The sequence below is a fragment of the Ursus americanus genome, chromosome 7, assembly GCF_024610735.1.
Source record: "Ursus americanus isolate L20-20 chromosome 7, mUrsAme1.1.p, whole genome shotgun sequence".
NCBI lineage: Eukaryota > Metazoa > Chordata > Mammalia > Carnivora > Ursidae > Ursus > Ursus americanus.
This window is the reverse complement of record NC_142133.1, coordinates 12,144,167-12,171,985: the sequence shown is the minus strand read 5'-3', so window position 1 is coordinate 12,171,985 and position 27,819 is coordinate 12,144,167. Positions and strand designations below refer to the sequence as shown.

Below are 27,819 nucleotides of genomic sequence, written 5' to 3'. Positions count from 1 at the left end.
TTAGGAGCTGTTTGGCCAGGCAGGCCTTGGGTCCATGTCCCCCTAGGAAGGAGGAGTGGGGGCTTTCCTGTCTCCATTGAGTCCTGGGGACCAGCCTCCCACGGCCACTGCTCCACCCCCCATTCTGAAACACACAGCTCCTTTCCTTCTCCTCTCTGGCTTTGGGGACGCTGTTGGAATTGTCACTTTGCATAACCCCCACCTGCTGCCAGCCTTGGTTTCCCCCAGCGCAGGGCAGGCCCTGCTTGGCCCCGGAAATGCCCTCTGCCCTCCCTGGAACATGTGACTTTCGATTTTCCCTTGAACGCAGCACTTCGTGACTTTGGCGTAAACTTCAGACGCAGCCCCCTTTCCTGTCTTCACAACAAGGAAATAAGTTGAGTTTCAGAGAAACCAGCTGCTAAGAGCACACCAGGCCTTCCGGCCCTGGTCCCTGCTTGGCTTGGGCCTTTGTGCGGCTGCTGGTGTGCCCTGGTGAGTGGCTGCCGTCTGGCCTTCTGCCCCTGTCCTGCCACCACAGCCACACCCTGGGGGACTCAGGGCAGCTGGCGGGGGTGGGGGGTGGGTGAAGAGTCCGTGGGCTATGGCCTACTTACGCTTTGCCTGGGCATGTGTAGGGGTGGTCAGCCGCGAGCCTCAGGCTGGGGGCTTGGGCTGCAGAGATAACCAAGTTAGTTTCTTGGGTCTCAATTCTTCATCTAGAACCAGCTGTTTGTGGACGTTGGGGACCAGAGACCTGTGGCCCATTTGCCTCAATATCATCTGCACATCCCCAGGTAAGTCATCCTGGATGGAACAGCACCCGGCCGCCATTTCCATGGGTAGCCTGAGTCTGGTGGAGGGGGACAGAGTTAGGAGGCCACTGGGAAGGACCAGAGGGGCTGTAGGACTGGGATGGGTGGTGTCCAGCGGGAAAGGGAAGCAGACTCCACTTGCCGCCACCCTGAGGGAAGCAGATTCCCTGCCGGAGTGTCAGCTGAGTGGTCATGTCCAGGGGACACGGCAAGGCCTGCCAAGTCCCTCACTTCCTGCTGGGCCCCATCAGGGTGACACCTTGGCTCCAGGAAGCAGAGACTCTTCCAAAGAGAGCAAACATGTGCTCTGCACCCCCCACCCCTACTCCCAGCCCCGTGAATATGAGGGTGGCTCAACAGGACTGTGAACTTGAACAACCAAACGTAGATGATTCCTATCACGGTGTCCAGGACAGGCTTGAGCCACTTGTAAGGGAGCTCAGGCTAGAGGGGGACCCGGAGAGGTGAAGGAGAAAACAGTCTGAATCCCTCTCAACTTCTGTGTGTCCTTGGCAGGTTGCTGGGACACGCTGAACCTGTTTGTGCATCTGTTAAATGCAGATGCAAATATCGGCACCTTGCAGGTGCCTGGCTCTTGGCTCTTGGGTGAGAGGTTGGGAAAAGTGTCCCAGGCAGGAGAGTCTTGGCAGGAAGGAACAGGGGGGTTCCTGTGGTGAACAACTCATTACTCCTGTCTCAGCCAGGGTGGTGAACGTACCCTGGGTGCTTAGTAAAGCTTTGCTGAGAGCTTAGCACCAGGGACTCCTGGCATGAAAAATCTTCGGTTCCACCTCTGAAGGCTCCTCTCCTTCAGTGTGGTGTTTCCCTTTCCTTTTTGTGCCTGTCCTCCTGCCTCCCGCACGCAGCCCTGGCAGGGACACGGGGCTGGCAGGCCGCCTGGACGGTGGTAAGCGTACACTTACCTAGAGCCTGGCGGCCTAGATTCGAGTCCTGGCTCTGCTGCCTACTGTGCGTGCTGGGCCACCCTAGGCAAGTCACCACACCTGTGTGTGTGTCGGGTCCCCGATCCATAAGTCCTTCACTCACGGGGCTCTTGTGAGGATTAGGTGGACGAGCAGAGTTGACCCTTGAACAACACTGGGCTTAGGGGTGCCGAAACCCCATGCAGTTGAAATCCTGCATGTAACTGTTGACTCCCCCCAAACTTAACTGCTAGGAGTCTACTGTTGACTGGAAGCCTTCTGATAACATCGCTAGTCTAATATGTATTTTGTATGCTGTATGCGTTATATCCTGTATTCTTAAAACAAAGTAATCTAGACAAAAGAAAATAGCATGGAGAAAATCCTAAGAGAAAAGACATTAACCATCCTGTGAAAAATCTGCCTGTAACTGGGCCTGAGCAGTTCAAACCCGTGTTGTTCTGGGGTCAACTGTAGATCTAGTGTGCCGGGCACATAGTAGGTGCTATCTGAGCCTGCGGCTAGAATTCTCATTGTCACTACTAGCTCTGGGAGGACAGGCTCTGGATTTCGTAGCTTCTGGAGACTTTCCTGGGGGCTGCAGCAGCCAGACCTCTTCATGCTGACCCCTCCCTGCACACCCGCCCACACAAAGCATAGGGTCCAGGCTGTGGTTCTCAACTGGAGCCGATTTTGGCACCGCCTTTACCCCTGCCCCCCCCCCCCCCCGCCCCGACACATCTGATAATGTCTGGAGACATTTTTGGGTGTGACTCAGGGGGTCTTGTTGGCGTCTAGTAGATACAGACCAGGAATGATGCTAAACCCTCCACAAGGCACAGGACGGCACCCTGCTGTCCTCCCAACTCATCGCCCTACCTTTCCCACCCCCTAAGCCTCTCCTCATCTCCCTTTTACAGTCACAGAGCCTGACACCCAGAGAGGGAAAGCTTGTTGAGCTCACACGGCCCTTAAAACCAAGGCAGCGGAGGTCGGGGTGGGGGGACTGCTCACGTCCAGTGAACCAGCAGACACTTAGCGAGTCTGCCAGACGCAGGACCTATCCCCAACCCCACAAGAGCCCAGCACTCTGGGCCCTGACAGTCGAAGGAAGACACAGTGCAGGGGTACCTGCCAGCCTGGGGTGAGAGCCGCCCAAGGGATCCAGCTCAGAATAAGCGATTCTGTCTCCTAAAGGACATTCACCAGAGTGGTGAGCGCAGGCTGCTGGGTCAGAGACCTGCGTTCAAATCCTGACGTGCCACGCAGGCCACGTGATTTTGATCATGACATTAACCTCTCTGAGCTTCAGTTGCTTAATCTGAAGAATGGGGCTAACAGTTCCCATTTTATGGGAGTTGAGGTGAGGTTTAGATTAAGTGGCTCACGCTTGTAGTAAAGTCCCTGGCACAGAGGCTGTTGTTGTTGTTACCTGTTTGACACATACTTATTGGAAGGAAGCCCAGGCTCCAGTAGAAAACAAGACAGCCGTAGGCTCTGTCTCAGGGAGCTCAGCCTGGTCACAGATAGAGGAGCCAACAGACAGTGGTCATACATGGCCATCAGGGCTGTGATGTGGGGAGGATGGGCCCTGGGACAGGAGAGGAGGTGCCTGACTCAGCCTGGGGAGGGTGGGGTGGAAATCATGGAACACTTCTAGGAGGAGGGGACAACAGAGGGGACTGAAGCATATGGCCAGGAGAAGGGGGTAGGCACCTACTATGTGCCTTGCTGGTCTGGGCTGGGGAACAAGACAGAATCTTCACTCTCGTGGTGCTTACATTCTAGCAGGGGACAAAGGTCCTGTGTCAACAAGTTGGTGGATAAATTACATTTTTGGTGGTGAAGAATCATAAAGCTGGGTCAGGGATGTCTTTATCCTGAAGAAGGGGAGGTGATTTTAGAGAGGGAGGTCAGAGAAGAGCTCTTGGAGGAGGAGGTGATAGTTAGGCAGAGACTTGAGTAAAGTGAAGGATTTTGAGGGAAGAGTGTGTAGGCAGGGGGAACAGATGGTGCAAAGGCCGTGAGGTTAGACCATGCCTGGTTTGATCAAGTGACCTGAACATGTGACATAAGGAGGCCCATGGGCTGGTGGGGCGTGAATGAGGACAAAGAGGTGATCGGGCAGACTGCATCAGGACTTGGGCTTTACCCCTCAGTGAGGTGGGAGTCCTAGACGGCTGAGAGCAGCGAAGGATATGATAACACAATGGCAGGCCACGTGCTGTGCTTGGTGCTTGGTGAGTCTTATCCCATGGAATCCCCACAATCTCCTGGTGTCAGGCACCTTTGCTTGCACCGTTTTCTAGGTGGGGTCTGGTGGGCTTAACTCACTGCCCAGGACTTTCTCACTGCACTGTAGATCCCTGATGCCTTGGTGTCAGGAAAAAGCTATGAAGGAGCCTATCGCCACCAATGGCTCAAAGTCAACTGCTGCCATTGTGACTTAGAATGTAACCAAGGTGGCATTTTATTGGCTGAAATTGCCTGTCCTGCCTCTATTGGTGGGTGGAGGGGGCCCCACCATGATTGTGAACTAGAGGGCAGGAAGTGTGGTTTTAGGGGACATTTCGGGTCTCAGGCAGAAGACTGGGGGTCTGTGAGAGGAGGGGTGGGCAAAGAGGGGCTGGGCCCCTATTCTAGCAGAGCCTTTGATGGGGTCACTTCTGACATCTGGCTATGGGCAGCATATGGAGCCTCCAGGCCTGGCTGGTGCAACTCCCACCCCCTCCCAACAAGTCCATTTGGATGGGCTCATTCCCTCTGCAGCCTGACTGCCTCGGTCTTCCTTCTGGTCTCTCACAACGGGCATCTAATTGGGGCTTTTGATACCCAGAGTATGTTTTGTGGAATAGTAGAGCCTCAAGGATCTGCTACATAGGAGTGGGGATAAAACAAAGCTAAAACGGTCCTTCCATGCAGGTCTTCTCAGAGCCTTTATTTTTAATTTTTTAAGAAGATTTTTATTTATTTATTTGAGAGAGAGAGAGAGGGAGAGAGCATGAGCAGGGGCAAAGGAAGAGGGAGAAGCTGACTTCTCACTGAGCAGAGAGCCTGACGCAGCTGATCCCAGGGCCCTGAGATCCCAGGGCCTGAGATCCCAGGGACTCACGACCTGAGCTGAAGGCAGACACTTAACCTGTTGAGCTACCCAGGTACCCTGAGCCTTTATTTATTCATTTTAAGATTTTATTTATTTATTTTGGGGGGGCTGTGGAGGGTGAGGGGCAGAGGGAAGGGGAGAGAAAGAATCTGCAGCAGACTCCCTGCTGAGCACAGAGCCCCAACGCAGGGCTCCATCTCACAACTCTGAGATCATGACCTGAGCAGGAACCAAGGGTCGGACACTTAACCAACTGAGCCTCCCAGGCACCTCTCTCTCAGAGCCTTTAATATGCTAATATGCTTTCAGTAGCTTTTGAAAGTGTGTTTGACCACCTGAGCCTTTTTTCCTTTGAAGTATGTTTGGGGTATCAGGTCTCTCTGGAATAGATATAACTGAACCCAGCCTTTACCAAAGGAGGATGCTTGAATGGTGGAATTTTAGCTAGATCCTTCTGACCAAGGACCACAGGTTTCTTCCTCCTCCCAGGGCCTGGGCAGTGCAAACAAGGCTGGGGTCCCATCATCTCTCAGTGGAGCTACAAACTCTGGGAAGGCCAAATTAGGATCTCTGAACTCACAGCTCCTGGGGAGGCTGGATGGGGTCAGTCCAGGCAGGACTGGGGTGGGGGAGTCTCATGGTGGGCTTGTCTCCTGGGAAAGCCACAGAATCTGTAGGGATATGACTCAGAATAGAAAGATGTGGTCTTCCCACCCACATCTAGGGTCCCATCAGGAGGCTGCAGACTGGCCCAACTCCTCTGAAGGCCAAGGGACCATGTTGGCCTGGCCCGCCATGGTGCTGCAAGGACAAATGTTCCTGCCCCTTGTCCCCCTGGCTCTTCATCTTCTGCCTCCTCCTGTCCACTTCCTCTGGCCTCCCCAGCATCCCTGGGAACTGGAAAGCTGGTCACTCCGGCTCTCATGCCCCTGTTTTACTAGTGAGGACAGCCCAGAAAGGCACAGGAAGGCGAGAGCAGACACAGGGCTAGCTAACCCCTGGACCCACCTGCCGTGCAGTGTCGTGTTATTATTACCATTGTTGTCATTGGCAGTGAGACAGGGAGGTTGTGATAAAGCTCAGAATGCATGGGGAGGGCTCCTGCCTCTGGGATGCTTTGGCCTTCGGTCTGAGATGGCCAATCACAGCTTATGGCCCTGGACTTGGCCCCAAGGGCTAGTCTCTCCCCACCCCCCTTCTGCACTAACCCGTCTCTGGCTACCCAGGTTGCACCTGTGGCCACTGTGGGGAGGAGCTTCTCAAACTGTGTTGCCGACAATTTCCTGCCACAGCTTCCTGCCCCAGAGACCAGCTTCACTACCCCCACCCCTCCCCACAGCCCTTGGACAAGCCCCCACCTTGCTGCTTGGTTCTGTGTCCTGTGTATAGGGACCAGCGATGCAATCTGTGAGGCAGGGATGGCTGCACTTGGGAGGATGGAGAGAAGTAGGGAGGGAGTACTCAGTAGAGGGCACTGCATGGATAAAAGTATGGAAGTGCATTTGAAAGAAGGCGAATAGCACAGCCCAGCTGGAGCAGAGGGAAGGTTGAAGAGCTTAGTTAGATTGAATGAAGTGGGCAGGAGGGAGCCACAGTAAGTTCTTGAGCAAGGGAATCCTCAGGGGAAAAATTGCCGAGAAGCAATTTACAGATCCTGGAGCTCAGCTCATGGGAAACAAACTGTGGGGTTTAGCCAACCACAAACACCATGTGAGTTAGGTCTGGATCTCAGGTTTTATTAATAGACACAGCAGGTGGAGATCAAAGGAGGTGATGCCACCACAATCAGACCTCAGGAGAGAGATCTGGACTAGACCGGTGGGCATGGTGCCATGTTTATAGCCACAGACAGAACACCCCAAGTAAGGGGACCAGGGCTGGGGAAGGAGACAGAGCAGGAACTGTCAGAGAAGAAGGAGACATGTCAGGGAGCCTGCGAAGGACTGGGGAGAGCCGAGAGGCTCAAGCAGGAAGGAGGGGTCACCAATGTCCATCACTCAGGGGACCAGCATTGAGGAGGGCATTAGGTGCTTGCCTTGCGCCCCCCAGGTGGTGATATCAGTGCTTCTTCTCTAGCCTGGAGAGCATCCTAGTGGGGGTGGGGGACAGGCTTCGAGGCTGGTGAGGGGGTGGGAGTCAAGAAAGTAGAGCAGGAGTATAAACAGCACTTTATTTCCTATGTCAGTTGTTATTCTTAGTGTCTGGTTTGTCTATACTTTCCAGTTCCTTTAGTTAAAAACATTATGGTATAATTTACATACAGTAAAATTCACCCATTTAGTGAAAACTTCCGTGAGATTTGACACATGCATATAGCTGAGAAACATCTCAATCAAAATATTGACTGTTCTCCCAAATCCCCTCATGTCCCTTCTAGTGAATCCTCTCCCTTGGCCCCCAGCCTTTGGCAACCACTGATGCACTGATCTCCACTGATAGAGTTTTGAGTGGAATTGGACAGTTTGTGGCCTTTTGAGTATGGCTTCTTTCACTCAGCAGGATGCCTTTAGATTCATCCATGTGTTGCGGGGATTAGCGTTTCCTTCCATTTTATCGCTGAGTAGTATCCCATGATCGGGATGTGCCACAGTTTATCTATTCATCTGCGGAGATACATTTGCTTCCAAAATTTGGCCGTTGTGAACAGAGCGGCTATAAACATTTCCTGTGTAGGTTTTTCTGTGAATGCAAGTTTCCATTTCTCTAGGGTAAATACCTAGGAACCTTTGTGACTCTTCAACACTCTGATGGAAAGCTGACCTGAGTCTCCAGGTGGGGCCACAAATGCGGTCCCTGATTAATCACCTGCCTGTAACTATTGGGACATCCAGGAACCCCCTTAAGCCTGGCCTTCCCAACCCCAATGTCAGGAGCAATCAGGTTAGAATGTAGATTCTGGCTCCTCCTCTGGCTACCCCAACCCAGACCTCACCTGATTCCCATTCCAGTATCTTCCTCTCAGTCCCTGTGCCCATCCATGCTTGTCCCTGGACACAGGGTGAAGGGCCTTTCTCAAGCCACAAAAACCTTCTTTGAGCCCCCTGCTCACATTTGCTTAACTGAGACAGACACCCAAGGACCCTCCCCTGAACACAGCCTATGCCTGGGTGGTCTTAGGTCTCTAAGGGGGTCCCACCTTAGAGAAATGTCTGGAAGTTGTTATGGGGCGATAAGTTTTCTCAGTCTTATATAATAACTTACAAATATACAGAGAAATGGGGAGAATTAGTTGTCTACTCATTAACCACCCCATAGATTCTAAATTAATATTGTTATATTCACTTTGTTACACAACAGTTGATCCTATTATTAGCAGATTCTGTATCTAGAATCTACTCGCTAATATTTACTTGTAACCCCCAATTAATTCTTGAGGCCCTTTCATAGTCATTCAGGAACACACGCAGAGAAGCAAGACATTTGAGTCGACGGACGTGCACATTCCCACTGAGGTCAAGCAAGTGGACGTGCCTCTGCTTTTTGTTTTAATTCTCATGCTGTAAACAAGTGTCCTCAATTTGATGCCACATTTTTGTGTTTTTTTTTGTCAGTGATTTCACTGTTTAAATGGCAGTGCAGGGCTGATGTGCTGTCTCGTGTTCCTAAGTGCAAGACGGCTGTGACGTGCCTTCCGGGAAAAGTATGTGTTAGACAAGCTTATAGTTTTACTGCTGTTGGCTGAGCATTCAATGTTAACGAATCAACAGTATATATCAAATAGTGTCTTTAAGCAGAAACAGGTTTATGTACTGACCAGTTGATGAAAATGTGGTGACCAGAGACTTTAGGAACCTAACATTGGATTTCCTCTAGGAGCAATCATTTAGTATTTGCTAATTCAGTGTTTGCAATAACTTTACAGAACTACTTTGAATAATAAGACTTGATTGTATCTGTCTACCTACCTGTCCATCCATCAGTTGATGTTATTTTTTGGATGCTTTTCAAAGTCAATTACAATCATCAGTATCCACCAGACCTAAATACTTCTGCAGATTGTTAACTCATGTTCAATATTTTATGGATTTTTTTAAATGGAGGGGTCCAAATAAATGAACAAATTTTAGTACATGCTTTGAGAAATCCAGACACTTGTGTAACCCAGTGCTTATCAAGATATGTCATTATACTATAACCCCAGAAAGTTAAAAACATAATTTAGGTTATCCGTCTTACTAGATATTTATCTAAATATCTTTAATTCCTTCTCCCCACATTGGATCATACTTTTCAACTGCACATCTCATTTTATTTAGTGGCTGTATCAAAGTTCACACTGGAATTAAACCCTAATGTATTTAACCAATCTCTTATTGATGTACATTCGGATTAGTTTATGCTTTCTAGAAATTTGCCCATGAAGGCAGAGGGGGCAGGGCAAAGGGGAATTTCTAAGGCCGAGGGGACTCCTGGGAAGGTTAATAGAGTAAGGTTCTTTTGAAGAAAAAAGCCTTTTCCAGCCTCAGAGCCTTTGTACTTGCTGTTCCCTCTGCCTGATGTACTCTCTTCCATGATTGTTGAACAGCTGGCTCCTCTTCATCCTTCAGATCTCAGTTCAAATGCTACCTCCTCAGAGAATAAGGTGGCCATCCCAGCTACCGTGGCCTCTTCTCTTAGTATCACTCTATTTATTTCCTTTATGACACGGACCTCAGTCCGTAATTGTTTCTGCTTCTTTTCTTGCTTAATGTACCCCCCTCCCCCCAGACTGTTGTCTTCAGGAGGGCAGGATCATGTCTATCTTATTCACTCTCATCTCCAGCACCTGCCTGAAACACAGTAATTCAACACGTGCTTGGGAAATGAATGAATGATTCCAGGGGCTGGTGTGTGGGGACCAGTGGGGGTGTCTGGGCGCCCCGCACAAAGTCTCTGAAAAGTCAGAGGAGGGTCGGGGACTCTCCGATCTGAGCTCAGCAGGGGGCTCCTCTCCAAGTTGATTCTGGCATAAAGCAGGCTCTGCGCGACTGGCACGGAAGCCCCTCAATGCGGCCTCTCCCACTATGTCTGGGCCCAACGGACGTTGTTTAAGAAGGCAAGCCGAGCCCCTGACGTGCCCTCCATCTCGCTCTGAACGCGCAGGGTCTGGCGACGCACCCGGGCGGCGGCGGCGGCGATGCCGGACCCCGCGGCGCACCTGCCGTTCTTCTACGGCAGCATCTCGCGCGCGGAGGCCGAGGAGCACCTGAAGCTGGCGGGCATGGCCGACGGGCTCTTCCTGCTGCGCCAGTGCCTGCGCTCGCTGGGCGGCTATGTGCTCTCGCTCGTGCACGATGTGCGCTTCCACCACTTCCCCATCGAGCGCCAGCTCAACGGCACTTACGCCATCGCCGGCGGTAAGGCGCACTGCGGCCCCGCAGAGCTCTGCGAGTTCTATTCGCGCGACCCCGACGGGCTGCCCTGTAACCTGCGCAAGCCGTGCAACCGGCCGTCGGGACTCGAGCCGCAGCCCGGGGTCTTCGACTGCCTGCGCGACGCCATGGTGCGTGACTACGTGCGCCAGACGTGGAAGCTGGAGGTGAGAGCGCGGGGCCCTCGGGGGCGGGGCCGGGAGGTGGCCCTGGGAGAGCTGGCCCGGGGAGCCTAGAGAGCCTCGGTTGGAGGGGGGGTGGGGGTGGGGGACTGGGGAGAACGGTCGTCTTCGCCCGCTTGGGCTTTGCTGCGCCACGCTAGACTTGGAAGCTGGAGGGGTGGGTGGGGGCGGGACCTAGGAGGAGGCTTCGGAAGGAGGGGCCTGAGCGATGTCTTGGTGCACGTCTATGCCAGACCCGCCTGTGGAGGTCGCACTGGGCCGGGCTTCCGGGCCCGGCCTGAGAGAATGCTGGGGGCGCTGCCAGCGGGGGTGGTGGGTGGTGGTCTTCGACAGCCTGCAATACACGACTACCAGTGTTAGATCGTCAAGCTGGAGATGAGCTTGAGGCTGCCTGTAAGGAGGGGCCTGGGGCGTGGCCCTGGATGGGTGGGGGATTGGAGAGGGACTGTAGAGATGGGGGACGGGGGAGGCTGCCCTCAATAGCCTGAAGGACTCACCCTAGGTGTGCCTGGGGCGAAGGGTCTCGCGGGGACGGAGGCAATTAGGAAGGTCCAGGAGATGATAGAGGCTTCCCCTGGCTGTGCCCTTGGCCCCTTGGTGACACTTGGTGAGAGTTACAAGTCTCCTCTATCCTCCCTTCCTTAGGGCGAAGCCCTGGAGCAGGCCATCATCAGCCAGGCTCCCCAGGTGGAGAAGCTCATCGCCACGACAGCTCACGAGAGGATGCCCTGGTACCACAGCAGCCTGACGCGCGAGGAGGCAGAGCGCAAACTCTATTCTGGCTCGCAGACTGACGGCAAGTTCCTGTATGTGGGGCTTGAGGCTTGGGGCTTTGGGGTGGTGAGCTGGGGCTTGTTGGCTGGAATCCTAGAGGCTGGGGCAGACCTCAGCGTGCAGATGGGCCGTGAGGGGTGAGCCTATGCTAACATGTGCAAGGGGGTAGTGTGTTTCTGAGTGTGCGAAGGGACATTATATGGGAAGGGATCTGCAGTGGTTAGGGCTCCAGAGCTGGGCTGCTTGGGTGGCAATCCAGGCTCTGCTTGCTACTTACCAGCTGGGGATGCTGGGCAAGTAGCTGAACTTCTGCCTGCTTCGATTTCCCCTCTCCACTCAGCAAATATTTACTGAAAACCTACTATGTGCCAGGCACTGTTTCAGGCACTGAGGACACGGCAGTGAACAAAACAGACACAAATCCCTGTTCTTGTGGAGCAGGAAGACATCAATGAAATAGAGCCTGGTTGGGAATCCAGGCTCTGATACTTACCAGCTGCTGTTCCCATCCTACCTCAGCCTTGACCTCTTTCATGTCTTAAGCTTCCATGGAAAATTCCATGCCCCAAGGAAAATCGTGCAAACTTTCTGCAGATTTTATGACAGTTAACTGGCCTACTGAGGTAAGAGGAGTGTCAGGAGAGCCAGGGCCCAGGGCTTTGACCAGCTGTGGGTGCCTTGGATGTCAAGCGTGAAGTCACAGAGGCAGGTAGGGCCAGCATGGGCCACGAGTGTCTGAGGCTGAGGGAGCTAGGATCAGGTACAGGCTAGAGGTTGAGCTGGCACTGAGGTTCAGAAGCAGTTGGAGCACTGATATTATCAGGGACAGTGACTCATGCTGGGCAATGTCAAGAGACTAGAAGCAGCTACTTTGAGCCAGACTATTGGAAAATTAGACAAGGCATGCTTTGGGCAGAGGCTGTTGTAGATTCTTCTTGTGGTTCCTGTAGTCAAGAACTGCTTTCTCAGTATGGAGATAGTTAGGGGGCTGAAGGTCAAAGCTGGAGGCATAGAACCTCGCATGGGGCAGTGGGGGAGGGGAACACCCCTGGTGGATCCTGATGCCTGTCACAAGCCCAGAACGGGTCCGGTTCTGAGATAAGGGTGCAGGGTGTGATAGAAAGATGCATGCCACTCAGGCCTGGAGTTAAGACCAGGGCCATGCTTGTTCTCGAGCACGGTTCAGAGCTGCTGAAGAATGGTTGGAGTTGTACCTCATGCTGTTTGCTGCCGAAGCTTTCTGCATAATTGCAGGATTTGTGGTGCGGGTTGATTCAACTTGAAAGGAAACCTGACCCCTGCAAAGGGCCTGTAAGAGGATATTGTTAAGTGTCTCCTAACCTCTTCTGGATCTCAGACCCCTTTGGGAATCTTTCTGAAGCTGAACCCCTTTCTCTCTCCCTTTTTAAAAAGATTTTATTTATTTATTTGTCAGAGAGAGAGACACAGAGGGCACCAGCAGGGGGGCAGAACAGAGGCAGAGGGAGAAGCAGGCTCCTCGCTGAGCAGGGAGCCGATGCAGGACTTGATTCCAGGACCCTGGGATCATGAAGTGAGCCAAAGGCAGATGCTCAACTGACTGAGCCACCCAGGCGCCCTGAACTCCTTTCTCAAGCCCAAAGCATGTTTACCCCAGAGATTTTGTGTACAGCGACAGGAGACCCTAGCTGAACCTGACCCTCGTCCTGGCAGCCCTTTCCAGGTTCAGAACCTCTGATGTAGTTCAGTTGTCTCTCTTTTCGTATGAGGAGACTGAGACAGAAGATCTTTTCCCATCCCTTTGGTCTAAGGAAGGGCTTGATTACAAGGCAGACTCACGTCTTTCTTGTTTACCACTGTATCTCTGCCCTTAGAACAATGCCGGAAATGTGGTTAACACTCAGTAAACATTTGTCCAATGAATGGATGTCCATGGGCGGGCCCCAAGCCCTGTCAGAGAGTTGACACCGTCTGCAGGCCATCCTGGTGCCTGTTTCCTGCTGCCTGCCACCAGCCAGCTCTTCTGTACTCAGCGCAATTCCCGAGATTCTTGGTCGGCTGCTTACAACTTGTTCTACAAGGCCCGAGACCCCCAGGACCAGTTGCTGTCCATTCTCCATTGGATGTTTACACTTAATTTTGGACTAGAACCTTGTGCCAGTGACTCGAGACACAGCTGTTTTGTGGGAGATGTTGATTGGTTTCACCGTGGGATGAGAGGGTCCAGGCGTCTGGCTCTAAGTTGGCCTGTGTGTGTGTGTGTGTGTGGTTAGATCGCTCCGTGTATGTGGACGTGTGTGTGAGTGGACAGGTTCTTACACACGAAGACACCACCTTTGAGCGGCTCAATTCCCATTCATAGACAAGGAAGGTTGGTTTGTTTATTTTAGCAAATTTCCAGCAGAGGGCAATCGAGGGTCTCATTCTGTTAAAAGTCAGTCTGTTACAGTAACTAGCGGGTCTGTTGTGATGACAAGGTGACTTGTTCTGAATCGTGCAAAGGTGCCCCAGGAGCCAGCCATGGAGTTGTGCTTACCTCTGTTCTTCATGTAAAAATGGCTTTCTCGCCCCAAGAGAATATTTTAAGTCTACTTGCATAGACTTGTGTGTCCTCTGTGAGTGGCTGTGCGTCCACCATCGATGGCCAAATATCCCTCCGTGGATGGCCAAGTATCCCCTGCGTATGGCTGAGTCTGAGTGGCCGCTATGGAAGGCCACATATTCAGCCATGGAGGGACCAGGTGTCTGCTTGTGGGTGGCTCAGTGTTCTCTCCTGGACGGCCAAGGGTTCACCTGTGGGTGGCTGAGTATCAGGCTATTTGGGGCCGAGTGTCCACTGTGGGAGGGCCAGCATTCCCCGTGGATGGTCACATGTGTGTTCTTGGACAACTGTGTCTCCCTGTGGACACTGCCATTCTCCTCTCATTCTCTTCCCCCACCCCAGTCCCCCAGCCTGTTACCAGTAGGTCTGGACGTTGAGTGGAGCCTGACCTTGGGTCCCCTAGTCCCTGCCACTTCTCCACGAGACTATCAAGAGCAGAGTCCATGTGTGTGTGTGTGTGTGTGTGTGTGTGTGTGTGTGTGTGTGGAAACTGGGGCCCAGCAGGGGGTCACCACAGGAAAGGCCCAGGTGATTATAGGGGTGATATCCCCTCCTTCCCCGTGCCAGGTTGAGGCCCCGGAAGGAGCAGGGCACTTACGCACTGTCGCTGATCTATGGGAAAACCGTGTACCACTACCTCATCAGCCAGGACAAGGCGGGCAAGTACTGTATTCCTGAGGGCACCAAGTTTGACACGCTCTGGCAGGTGAGCTGCACATCCACCTTGTGGTGGGGGGGTTGCTTAGGGTCCTGGGGAAGAGAGGAGCCCTGGCCCTGACCCACCTCCCTGCAGCTGGTGGAGTACCTGAAACTAAAGGCCGATGGGCTCATCTACTGCCTGAAGGATGCCTGCCCCAACAGCAGTGCCAGCTCAGGTGAGGGGGGCGCTGGGGGATGGGGGTGAGTGGGAGACTCCGTGCCTCACCCCCTCACTGTCCCTTCTGCCCCCCCCAGAGGCCGCTGCTCCCACACTCCCAGCCCACCCATCCACGTTCACCCACGTGAGTTAGCTGGCATCGCAGGGTTGGGTCCTGAGGGATGGAGCTGGGCGGGTGGGTGATGTGTCCTGTTCCCCAGGCGAGGCTGGGATGGAGAGTGGGACTGCCGTGGAACAGAAGAGGGTCCCCCCCAGCACTGCTCCTGGGAGTCCTCAGAGGCTCTGGGTCTCAGGGGCTGGGTACCCCCAGCTTGGGGTCCTGCTGACCCTTGCTGACCTCATGACCTTTAGGCTCCCAGACGGATTGACACCAACTCAGATGGGTACACCCCTGAACCAGGTGAGCCGACGGAGGTGGAGGTGTGTGTGTGGGGCTTATGCCAGGCCACAGTCAAGGTCCCTGGCTGGGCTCTGGGCCATGGCAGGGGAGAGCTATGGGCCGGGTCTGACATGTAGCAGCTGGCTTGGTTTGCCCCGTGTGTACGCTGTGCCTGTAGACAACCGTGTGTGTGCACGTCCATCATGCCTGTGTGTGTGTACGTGGGGTGCATGTGGACATGCGGGGGGAGTACATCGGGGCCACAGACACACATTTGTCCAGCACCTACTATGTGCCAGTCACACTTCACGCTCACACGTGTCTGTACTTCTGGAATGTTTCTGACATGCTAGATGACGTAGTCATGGCAATTAGTCTTTTACAGATGAGAAAGGAGGGCAAGTAACTTAGTAAGGTCCTGCAGTTCGGCAATAGCGGAGCCGGGATTTGAGCCTGGGCAGGCGGGCTTTGGAGCCCGTGTTCCTGAAATGCCTGGCTGCAGACGCTAATGTGTTTGTTGTGTAGATGCACGCCTGTCCGCGTGTGTGCAGAGAACATACGTGGTTGCAGGTGCTTGCACAGGCTCCTCCTGGAGCCCTGGTAAACAGGGCTACGTGGTGCATCCGCGGAGCCGGGCAGGCACGGACACGCCAATGAACACACAGCGCGGATGTGTGGACTCTGGCCGGCACACTAACAGTCACCCACGCAGACACACCTCTGGACCCCATCATACACAGAGATGGGGGTGAAAGTACCTGTGGGTGCATATGTGTGAGCACACGGGGACCCACATGGTTAGGTGTGCACATAGACACACCTGCCTTTAGAGTCCACCTGGACGTGGCTTCCCAGCTCTCCCACAGATGGGACCAGGAGCACACACGTGTGCACACGCGCACATGAACACACACATGTTCGGGATCGTGCACCGCTGTCTGGGGCGTGTGCTTTGTGGGTGCCAAGGCTGCCGTGTCCTCTTGTCCCCCCATCCCATACTTCCTTATCCTGACTTGGGAGTGCATGCTTGTGTGTGTGTGTGCCCAAGCACGCCTAGTGTCCCCAGAGAAAGCGCAGTCAATGCCCATGGACACGAGTGTGTACGAGAGCCCATACAGTGACCCTGAGGAGCTCAAGGACAAGAAGCTCTTCCTGAAGCGGGAGAACCTCCTCATGGCTGACATTGAACTTGGCTGTGGCAACTTTGGCTCTGTACGCCAGGGCGTCTACCGCATGCGCAAGTATGGCTGCCCCTGCCGTGGTTAGGGGAAGCCCTGTGCGGGGGGGGGCGGGCAGAGGACGGGAGTGGCCTCCCCAGGCTTTGGGGGCTGGAGCCAGGATGCGTCATCAGTTTGCCTGGGAGACAGATCCTGGGCCAGGAGACTGCATGCTAGGGGAGGACCTGGGAGGGCTCGGGGACAGCACCTGAGAGTGTGGGAGACATAGGCTGGGGACAGGGAGAGGTGGGCTGAGCTGCAGTGGCAACAGAGGCCTCGCGCATCCCAGGGCAGAGGCAGAGGGGCCCCCCTTGTACCCTTGAGTTGACCGCGCACCGACTCCAGGCAGCCCCCGGGGAGGGTGTAATGCTGAGGTGTTTTGTCCAGGGAGGGGTAGTTCTCAGTGAGGAACTCGGCAGCCAGCTCTCGCTGGCTGACACTCCTGGCAGCTGGAGAAGTGTGTGCCTGGGCTCTGAAGCGAAAGCCAGGTGGTGACCCCAGTGTCCAGCACGCGCATCTGGAGAGAAGAGAGGCCGGCCGGGTGGGCTCGAGGGGCTGAGCAGGGCCCGGGCTGACGCAGGCACTCGTTGCGGCAGGAAGCAGATTGACGTGGCCATCAAGGTGTTGAAGCACAGCACGGAGAAGACAGACAAGGATGAGATGATGCGCGAGGCACAGATCATGCACCAGCTGGACAACCCCTACATCGTGCGGCTCATCGGCGTCTGCCAGGCCGAGGCCCTCATGCTTGTCATGGAGATGGCGGGCGGCGGGCCCCTGCACAAGTTCCTGCTCAGCAAGAAGTGAGCCCCGGGGTGGGCTGGGCACGTGGCGCCGGTGGGCCTTGCGGGCTCCTCATCTATGAGCACACACGCGTTTTCATGTGACTCCTGCCTCCCCCTCCCCCCTGCACACCCTGACACCCACGCTCACACCCACAAGGCAGAGCTGTTAACAGCAAGGTGTCCTCATGCCTCCAACTCTTACCCTCATAGACACGATCTTTTACACTGGCCGAGGCACGTGCCCATCACCTCCCCATTCCTGCTGGTGCACGTGTGTTTGTGGCGTAACCTGGCTCACACATTCAGTTATTCCACAGGGGTCTACTGGGCAATTTCTCCATAATTGGGACTATTGCCAGCCCTTGGGATTCATTGGTGAACAAAAGAGACAAAGACCTCTGTCCTGTATTCTGGTTGGGGAAGAGAGGTTTTCAAGAATAATTATAACAGACAGTATGTTGGAAAATAAGTACTATAAAAAAGATGATTGGGAGTGTCGGGGTGGGAGATGACAAGTGAGAAGGTGAGGTTTTTGTAAACTGAAGGAGGCAGCCAAGTGCTGCTATGGGGGGACAGAGAGCCAGTGCAAAGGCCCTGAGGTGTGCCTGTGCCAGGGGTAATGGAGGAACTGTGATGAAGGCCCTGTGCCTGTAGCAGAGTGCGTGAAGAGGAGAGGGGGAGCTGATGTGGGTAGGGAGGCAAAGGGGCAGATCATGCAGATCACGGGCCATGGGAGACCTTGGACTTTTACCTGACTTCCGTGGGGGGACAGACCCTGGGGGGTGAGGGCAGAGGTGACCGCTCTAGTCCAGGCTAACTTCCAGTCCAGGCTGACGATGATGCAGCCTGGGCCGTGGTGGCAGAAGCAGCGGTAGAGAGAAGTAGGAGGATTCTGGAGGGATTCTGAAGGCAGAGCTGCCAGGCTGTGCTGACAGATAGGAAGCTGGGTGTGAGACAGAGGAGTCGACAGCAAGGCTAGTGCTTCTGGCCCAAGGAAATGAAAGGAGGTAGCTGCTGGAGAAGAAAGGGAACAGTGGGGAGAGCTGGTTGTGTGTGTTAACAAACAGGAACTTAGCTTTGTCTTTATTGTTTTTGAGATGCCCACGAGGCCCCCCTGAGGGCATATAGAGGATGCAGGTCAATGTGTAAGTTTGGGGATCATAGTATGTGGGAGATATGTAAAGCCTCGAGACTAGATGAGGACAGAGGGTTTTGCCTTTTTTGTTCGCCTCCCCACCACATCCCCAGCCCTGGGCCTGACACACAGCAGATGTCCAACAAGCACCTGATGAACACATGCTCGGCTGGGTCAGAGAAGTGGGTTTTGCTCCCTTGGGAACTTGTGCGGTCCCCTCCCCGCTGACTCTGCCCTCCCCTGTACCCCAGGGAGGAGATCCCCATCAGCAATGTGGCGGAGCTGCTGCACCAGGTGTCCATGGGGATGAAGTACCTGGAGGAGAAAAACTTTGTGCACCGTGACCTGGCGGCCCGCAATGTCTTGCTGGTCAACCGGCACTATGCCAAGATCAGTGACTTTGGTCTCTCCAAGGCACTGGGTGCTGACGACAGCTACTACACTGTGAGCCCCCACCCCTTTGGTGCCCAGGTGGTTGAGGTTGGTGGGTGGAGTGTCCCTGAGCCCTACCCTGGCAGCATCTCCCCATTCTCAGGCCCGCTCGGCAGGGAAGTGGCCGCTCAAGTGGTATGCACCCGAGTGCTTCAACTTCCGCAAGTTCTCCAGCCGCAGTGACGTCTGGAGCTATGGGGTCACCATGTGGGAGGCCTTCTCCTATGGCCAGAAGCCCTACAAGGCAGGCGTGGGCAGAGACGGGCGGGTGGGTGGGAAGGAGGTTGAGGGCGAGGTGGCCCCCGTTACTCACATTGCACTTGGCTCTGGCTCGAGCAGAAGATGAAAGGCCCCGAGGTCATAGCCTTCATCGAGCAGGGCAAGCGGATGGAGTGCCCGCCAGAGTGTCCGCCTGAAATGTATGCACTCATGAGTGACTGCTGGATCTACAAGTGAGTGCCTGTGGGTGGGAAGGGTACCTAGCTGAGCTGACACCTGGGCCTGGGGCCGGACATCATGGTGCCTAATAGTCCAAAACTCGTCCCACCCAAGACTTGCCCAGTTCACAGCCTTTCCATCACTTGGCACCTTTACTTTCTGCACCTATACTCAATGCCTCAACACACTGACGCTAGAGTGCTCCAATGGACCAGCACCACAACACCCTACCCCTGGAGACACCTAGTGCTCTAGCATCTGTAACTTCAGTCCCCCACCAGCCAACACTCAGCACATTGATCCTACAGTACTCAAGTCAGTACTGTTACCCAAAACATGGTACCAGTGGTCAGGGCATGGGATTATAGTCCAGTCTAATTCCTCAGTCCCCCACCAGCCAACATTCAACACCTATTTACCCTCACAGACCAACACTACAGCACCCAAACACTCAATATATTCAAAACCTCCACCCCTGTCTGGTGTTCAGACTCAATACTTGAACACGCCAACTCCTGAAATCATCAGTATTTCAACTTCCCATCGGAAAATAGGCAACACGCACCCAAAAAAGCTGTTGTCCTACACTGAGCCATGCAATGCATGGACGTTCTAACATTTGATACTTTTCCTACCCCAACATCCATTCTATTGGTCAACACCTATGACTCTGGCACCCAAACACCTAAGCCACCCGATTAAATAGACACCCTATTTATGATAAATAATAAATGATCAGTCCATCCAACCTCTGTTAAGTGGCCCCCACTGGGAAATACTCAGCACACCAACACGCAATACTTCTAGCATCTTTAACAGCCTGACTCCCCACTAGCTGAACCCACTGTCAGGACTCCAACGTTCTGCTAGATTAGGGGCAGCACCCTTGCACCCACATAAGCGGGCACCTAGCACCCAATATCCTGGCCCTTGGCACGTGTGCAGTACTTCAGCTTTCAATTCCCAACTCCTGTTGGTTGATAGTTGTTACTCCGACACTCAATGAACTAAATTCCCTACGTCTTCACCAGTTAACACTCAACAGATGGTTCCCCCCACATCCTGTATGTCGGCAGCTCTTCTATTACCTGGTATGGCAACACTCGATTCTAGTCCTCTCCTACCCAACAAACCTCTCCATTACTCCAAACTCCACCACCCTGACAACCCCACTGGTTTTCTGAGCCCCCTGCGTGTCTACCCTGCAGATGAAGGTGGGTTGTGGGGATGTGGTCAGTGGCCTGGATCTACCCAACCCCCCACAGGTGGGATGACCGCCCAGACTTCCAGGCCGTGGAACAGCGCATGCGGACCTACTATTACAGCGTGGCAAGCAAGGCTGAAGGCCCCCCAGGGTGTGGCAAGGGGAATGAGGCTGCTGTTGTCTGAGCTCCTGCCTGCCTGGGGCCTGCAAGCCTCGATGCTCCAGCTTCCGCCCCATCCTAGGACCTCCAGTTTGGCTGAGGTCAGCTCAGCTCCTCTCCCCAAAGCAGGGGGGCTGCGGTAAGGCAGGCAGCTGAGGCCTCAGGTTCATACTGATCTAGTGCTCCCACCTGGTCACCTGTGCGCTCTGGCTGGGGGAGGAGGGAAGGCCCTGGGAGGGTGGGGTCGTGTAACTTGCTCTCGGGCTGCTATCTATGGGGCAGCCCTCAGCTGAGGGCGCATTGCTTACAATAGAGACCTTCCTTCCTCTGGGCCCTGAAGGCGAAGACTCTGGGAACTCTCAGGTGACAAGACCTCTGTCATTGTAATAAACTCAGCTTCTCTCTTGTTTGAGTCCCTCATCTTTTCTGGGGCGAATGGGGGACCAGGAGAGGGGCTGGGTCATTGGAAGGGGTCAGTGAGAAGTGCCTGAAAACAGCTTTTCTTGTGGGCCCAGACGTGGTCCCCAGGGTCTGAGGGTCTGGTCTTCCCACTTCTCTGCCCCGAGGACATCTTCATATGTGTGAGGAGCTGTGGCAGAGTGGGGGAACTGAGGCAGGTGCACGGCTGGGCCTCTGCTTCCCTGTCTGTGTGGGTTGAGCGAGGTGGGTGCTTTCCATGCTGGTTGCATATTAGCATCACCTGGAGGAGTTTTAACAAACGCCAACCCCTCCTCCCACCCCACGCCCCAACGCTGGTGCGTTTTAAAGTGTCTTCAGGTGATTTTACCACCCAACACCCTACAGCTGCCCCGTGTTCCTCCCTGGACACAGACAGTCACAGCTGGGATCTTTATTAACTGGTGGTCCCGAGTGCCCACTCAGTCCTACTGAGAAGTCCTGTCCCCAGGCGCTTGCTGCCTCAGTTTCCCCGCATGGACAATTGGTATACGTGCGGCCAAAGCGAGCACTCCTCATGGAGAATTCGATGTTGGAGCACAGAACCCAGCAGGTTGAGTGAAATGGAGCCAGGCTCCTGCGCTTTTCTGAACTTGCTCCCCATTCCTTAGCTGCGATTGGCCCCTTCCCCAGTCCCCAGCCTTTGTCTCATTCTCGTGGCTTGGCTCTCTAAAGCCACCGGCTCAAGGGCAGCCATGAAACCCACTCGGATCTGGGGAAAGGCAAGGAGATTTCCGCGGCTTCTGGAAAGGCAAGCTTTGCTTCTTTTCATTTGTGGTGGTTTAGAAGTCCTGTGGCTGTTTTGTGGAACTATGGGGGAAGGATGGGGGCTTTATCTGGAGTGGGAGTGTGAGGCCTGGGTGGGTGATGCCTGGTGAGAAGACCCCAGAGCCAGGAACTTGACATTGGGATTATTCGGTACAGACCTTACTCTGATTTCACCATTTACTGTTGAGTTTTAATAATTTGTATGTAGGGGCGCCTGGGTGGCACAGCGGTTAAGTGTCTGCCTTCGGCTCAGGGCGTGATCCCGGCGTTATGGGATCGAGCCCCACATCAGGCTCTTCCGCTATGAGCCTGCTTCTTCCTCTCCCACTCCCCCTGCTTGTGTTCCCTCTCTCGCTGGCTGTCTCTGTCTCTGTTGGATAAATAAATAAAATCTTTAAAAAAAAAATAATTTGTATGTAAGCCTCATATTAGCATATTCTTGAATGCACTTTGTATTCTATATGAAAATCAACTCAGGGAACCGTCAACTCCAGACACACCAAGACCCTCGGCTATGTGTGTTCATTTGGAGACTAAGTTTGCAATGGTTTGGAATTGTCTGAGGGTCTCCGAGTCCTGGGAGACAATATCTTCCTGCATTTAGATTCAAAATAGGCAAACGCTGATTGTAAAGATAAACACACAAGCTCGTATTACTTCCATTTTGTCATTCTGGGTGACCATTTGGAGATTTTGTGCTTAAAATTTAAAACGGTGAAGCTTTGTGAAACATGACCTGTAAGGCTTTTCGTTGGTAAATGTGCACGTTAGTTCACACGTGAACTAGATTGCTGAATTTGAATAACACCATTAAGATGCAAACATTGTTTTTAAATTGTTTTAAAACAAGTCAAGAAAAAGAACATTTCATCCATGGCAAGATTTTGCAGCGTCCCGAATTGTAGTGTTTACAGATATTTCAGTTTTATTACAATTTGCTTGTTAGTGACTGGAAATCATCTACATATTACATAGAGTTTTCTACCAGAAGGAAGTACATTTTCACTGTCTGCATTTCTTCTGTGGTCATCATTATTATTTGTTTTATTTTATGATTGCTGAAAATAACTTTACTGTATAGGAAGGAGGTATTAAAATGATCCCCTCTGAGTGTCAAATACCCCGGGAACCCTGCATGTGTTGACAATAAATGTTGAAAGAACCAATGAAGGAAGGTGCTATTCCACGCAGATACCACCAGGTGGCGCTGTTCTCCAAGCCAAGGTGTGTCTGTTCCTCAAATCTGGTCCTCGCTTAGGCTGGTTAGTGAGGCAGAATTCTTAGAATGTTCTTTCAAATGCTGACCCTAAACTAGATCTCCACCCCTCTCTTCAAGGTCCCAAGACTATATAGAACTCCCCTCTTTCTCCAAAAAGTGATTTCACTCCTCCTATACAATGCTGCAACGTGCCTATTCTGGAAATGCGTGTCACGGGGAGCACAGACCCAGAGAAACCACTGTTGTGATGGTGGAAGCCCACAGGGCTCTGGGGGTTGAGAAGAGGCTCTTGACCTAGTTGAGAAGGGGTCAGTCTGGTGGGCTTCCTGTAGGAGGTCATGTGTAAGCTGAGTCCCCTGTAGGGTGAGTGAGATTTGGCTGGGGAAGAGGTGAAGAATGTGTTTCAGGCAGAAGGAACAGCAAGTGGAGGTGAGAGGACATGCTTTTGGAAACCAAAAGAGGTTTTGAGTGACTATAACGTTGTGTTGGAATGGGGCTGCTGAGGCCAGTAAAGGGGTAACCCTGGAGCGTGACCCCTGTGGGAGACCAGTGGCACCTTTTTCTTTAGTATTTCCTAGTGGCTTGCTAGGAAGCAATTCATACTGTTTCCCCCACCACCAATCCCAGCCCCTGGTTCCAGGTAAATGGCCGCATCCTTTAAAGCTTAGGGTCTTTTTTTTTTTTTTTAAGTTTTTTAATTTGAGTAGAGTTGACACACGATGTTACATTAGTTTCAGGTGTATGACATAGTGATTGACAAGTTTATACATTATACTCTGCTCATCACGAATATAGCTACTATCTGTCACCATACATCACTATTACAGTGTCACGGACTATACTCCTTATGCTGTGACTTTTATTCCTGTGACTTATTCAGTCCCTAACTGGAAGCCTGTATCTCCCGCTCCCCCTCACCCATTTTCCCCATTTCCCCACCCCATCCCCTCTGGGCACCACCAGTTTGTTCTCTGTGTTACAGGTCTGATTTTGCTTTTGTTGTTGTTGTTTTTTTTTAAAGATTCCACATATAAGTGAAATCATATGATGTTTGTCTTTCTCAGTCTGACTTATTTCACTTCATTATACCCTCTAGGTCCATCCATGTTGTCACGAATGTCATGATCTCATCCTTTTTTTGTGACTGTGTAATATTCTGGTGTGTGTGTCACATCTTCCTTACCTGTTTCTCTATGATGGACACTTTGGCTGCTTCCATATCTTGGCTATTGTAAATAAGGCTGCAATAAACACAGGAGTGCATCTATCTTTTTGAATTAGTGTTTTCATTTTCTTTGGGTAAATACCCATTAGTGGAATTATTGGATCACGTGGCATTTCTATTTTTAATTTTGGGGAGAAACCTCCATACTGTTTTCCACAGTAGCAGTACCAATTTCCATTCCCGCCAACAGTGTATGAGGGCTCTCTTTTCTCCACATCCTCACCATCACTTATTATTTCTCGTCATTTTGATTTTAGCCATTTTGACAGGTGTAAGGTGAGATAGCTCATTGTGGTTTTGATTTACATTTCCCTGACAATGAGTGAGGTTGAGCATGTTTTCATGTGCCTATTGGTCATCTGTATGTCTCCTTTGGAAAAATGTCTGTTCAGGTCCTCTGCCCATTTTAAAGTCAGATTATTTATGTGTTTTTTTGGTGTTGAGCAGTGTAAGTTCTTTATATATTTTGCATATTAATCCCTTGTTGCATATGTCATTTGCAAATATCTTCTATTTACTAGGTTGCCTTTTTGTTTTGTTCCTGGTTTCCTTCACTGTGCAAAAGCTTTTCATTTTGGTGCAGTCTCAGTACTTTAATTTTGCTTTTGTTTTTCTTGCCAGAGGAGACATATCTAGAAAAATGTTGTTACGGCCAATGTCAGAAATTACTGACTGTATTCTCTTCTAGGAATTTTATGGTCTCAGATCTCACATGTAGTAGGTCTTTAATCCATCTTCAGTTTATTTTTGTGTATGGTGTTAGAAAGTGGTCCAGTTTCATTCTTTTACATGTAGCTCTCCAGTTTCCCTGCACCATTTATTGAAGATAGTCTTTTCCTCATATATATTCTTGCTTCCTTTGTCATAGATTAATTAATCATATAAGCATGAGCTTACGTCCTGGCTGTCTGTTCTGTTCCATTGATCTATGCATCTATTCTTTTATTTTTTTAAAAGATTTTATTTATTTATTTGAGAGAGAGAGAGCACAAGCGGCAGGAGAAGCAGGTTCCCTGCCGAGTAGGGAGCCTGATGCGGGGCTCATTCCCGGGAACCCTGGGATCATGACCTGAGCCGAAGGCAGACGCTTAGCCAGCGGAGCTGCCCAAATTCCCCTCTATGCATCTATTTTTTTTTTTAAAGATTTTTTAAAATTTATTTATATGACAGAGAGACAGCCAGCGAGAGAGGGAACACAGCAGGGGAGTGGGAGAGGAAGAAGCAGGCTCCCAGCGGAGGAGCCCGATGTGGGACTCGATCCCGGAATGCTGGGATCACGCCCTGAGCTGAAGGCAGACGCTTAACGACTGCGCTACCCAGGCGCTGCTCTATGCATCTATTCTTATGCCAATACCATACTATTTGGATTACTACAGCTTTATGGTATGTCTTAAAATCTGGAATTGTGATAACTTCTGCTTTGTTTTTCTTTCTCAAGACTGCTTTGGCTATTTGGGGTCTTCTGTGGTTCCATACAAATTTTAGTATTATTTGTTCTAGTTTTGTGAAAAATGCAGTTGGTATTTTTTTTTTTGCCTAGTGTAGACTTTATTTATTTATTTTTAATGTTTTTTTATTATATTATGTTAGTCACCATACAGTACATCCCTGGTTTCTGATGTAAAGTTCGACGATTCATTAGTTGTGTATAACACCCAGTGCACCATGCAATACATGCCCTCCTTACTACCCATCACCGGTCTATCCCATTCCCCCACCCCCTCCTCTCTGAAGCCCTCAGTTTGTTTCTCAGAGTCCATAGTCTCTCCTGCTTCATTCCCCCTTCTGGTTACCCCTCCTTTATCCCTTTCTTCCCCTACCAATCTTCCTAGTTCTTATGTTCCATATGAGAGAAATCATATGATAATTGTCTTTCTCTGCTTGACTTATTTCACTTAGCATTATCTCCTCCAGTGCCGTCCATGTTGCAGCAAATGTTGAGAATTCATTCTTTCTGATTGCTGAGTAATATTCCATTGTATATATGGACCACATCTTCTAATTTTTTTTTTAATTTTTTTTATTATGTTGTGTTAGTCACCATACAGCACATCCTTAGTTCTTTTTTTTTTTTAATGATTTTTTATTATATTATGTTAGTCACCATACAGTACATCCCCGGTTTCCGATGTAAGGCTCGATGATTCATTAGTTGTGTATAACACCCAGTGCACCATGCAATACGTGCCCTCCTTACTACCCATCACCGGTCTATCCCATTCCCCCACCCCCCTCCCCTCTGAAGTCCTCAGTTTGTTTCTCATAGTCCATAGTCTCTCATGTTTCATTCCCCCTTCTGATTACCCCCCCCTTTCTTTATCCCTTTCTTCCCCTACTGATCATCCTAGTTCTTATGTTCCATAGATGAGAGAAATCATATGATAGTTGTCTTTCTCTGCTTGACTTATTTCACTTAGCATTATCTCCTCCAGTGCTGTCCATGTTGTAGCAAATGTTGAGAACTCGTTCTTTCTGATAGCTGAGTAATATTCCATTGTATATATGGACCACAACTTCTTAATCCAGTCATCTGTTGAAGGGCATCTCGGCTCCTTCCACGATTTAGCTATTGTGGACATTGCTGCTATGAACATTGGGGTGCATATGGCCCTTCTCTTCACTACGTCTGTATCTTTGGGGTAAATACCCAGTAGTGCAATGGCTGGATCATAGGGTAGCTCAATTTTTAACTTTTTAAGGGACCTCCACACTGTTTTCCAGAGTGGCTGTACCAACTTGCATTCCCACCAACAATGTAGGAGGGATCCCCTTTCTCCACATCCTCTCCAACAATTGTTGTTTCTTGCCTTGTCTATTTTTGCCATTCTAACTGGCGTAAGGTGGTATCTCAGTGTGGTTTTGATTTGAATTTCCTTGATGGCTAATGATTTTGAACATTTTTTCATGTGTCTGTTAGCCATTTGTATGTCTTCATTGGAAAAGTGTCTGTTCATATCTTCTGCCCATTTTTTGATTTGTTTATTTGTTTCTCGTGTATTGAGTTTGAGAAGTTCTTTGTAGATCTTGGATGCCAGTCCTTTATCTGTAGTGTCATTTGCAAATATATTCTCCCATTCCGTGGGCTGCCTCTTAGTTTTTCTGACTGTTTCCTTGGCTGTGCAGAAACTTTTAATCTTGATGAAGTCCCACAAATTCATTTTATCTTTTGTTTCTCTTGCCTTTGGGGATGTGTCATGAAAAAGGTTGCTTTGGCCGATGTCGTAGAGGTTGTTGCCTATGTTCTCCTCTAGAATTTTGATGGATTCCTGTCTCACATCGAGGTCTTTCATCCATTTGGAGTTTATTTTTGTGTATGGTGTGAGAGAGTGGTCAAGTTTCATTCTTTTGCATGTAGCTGTCCAATTTTCCCAGCACCATTTATTGAAGAGACTGTCTTTTTCCCACCGGATATTTTTTCCTGCTTTATCAAATATTAGTTGCCCAAAGAGCCGAGGGTCCATTTCTGGGCTCTCTATTCTGTTCCATTGGTCTATGTGTCTGTTTTTGTGCCAGTACCATGCTGTCTTTGTGATCACAGCTTTGTAGTACAGCTCGAAATCCGGCATTGTGATGCCCCCAGCTTTGTTTTTCCTTTTCAACAGTTCCTTGGAGATTCGGGGCCTTTTCTGGTTCCATACAAATTTAAGGACTGTTTGTTCCAGTTCTTTGAAAAATGTCCTTGGTATTTTGATCGGGATAGCATTGAAAGTGTAGATTGCTCTGGGTAGCATGGACATTTTAACTATGTTAATTCTTCCGATCCATGAGCATGGAATATCTTTCCATCTTTTTATGTCTTCCTCAATGTCTTTCAAG

The 27,819-nt window shown here is 51.2% G+C and overlaps 1 protein-coding gene across 2 annotated transcripts; it reads left to right on the top strand.

Annotated features, from left to right (window-relative positions):
• Positions 1 to 95: 95 nt before the first annotated feature.
• Positions 96 to 20,726, top strand: ZAP70 (zeta chain of T cell receptor associated protein kinase 70). Of its 2 annotated transcripts, XM_045771812.2 has the most exons (14): positions 96 to 474; positions 703 to 776; positions 9,903 to 10,338; positions 10,999 to 11,159; positions 14,276 to 14,414; positions 14,502 to 14,583; positions 14,663 to 14,709; positions 14,937 to 14,985; positions 16,013 to 16,205; positions 16,778 to 16,984; positions 18,353 to 18,545; positions 18,637 to 18,777; positions 18,873 to 18,985; positions 20,237 to 20,726. In XM_045771812.2, exons 3-14 carry the CDS (start codon positions 9,937 to 9,939, stop codon positions 20,358 to 20,360), a joined length of 1,851 nt encoding a protein of 616 aa, XP_045627768.2. In that variant the 5' UTR covers positions 96 to 474; positions 703 to 776; positions 9,903 to 9,936; the 3' UTR covers positions 20,361 to 20,726. The 2 variants fall into 2 exon arrangements, with proteins under 2 accessions (XP_045627768.2, XP_087719462.1); XM_087863336.1 differs by lacking the exons at positions 96 to 474; positions 703 to 776; positions 9,903 to 10,338 and adding an exon at positions 10,658 to 10,746.
• The last annotated feature ends 7,093 nt before the right edge of the window (positions 20,727 to 27,819 follow it).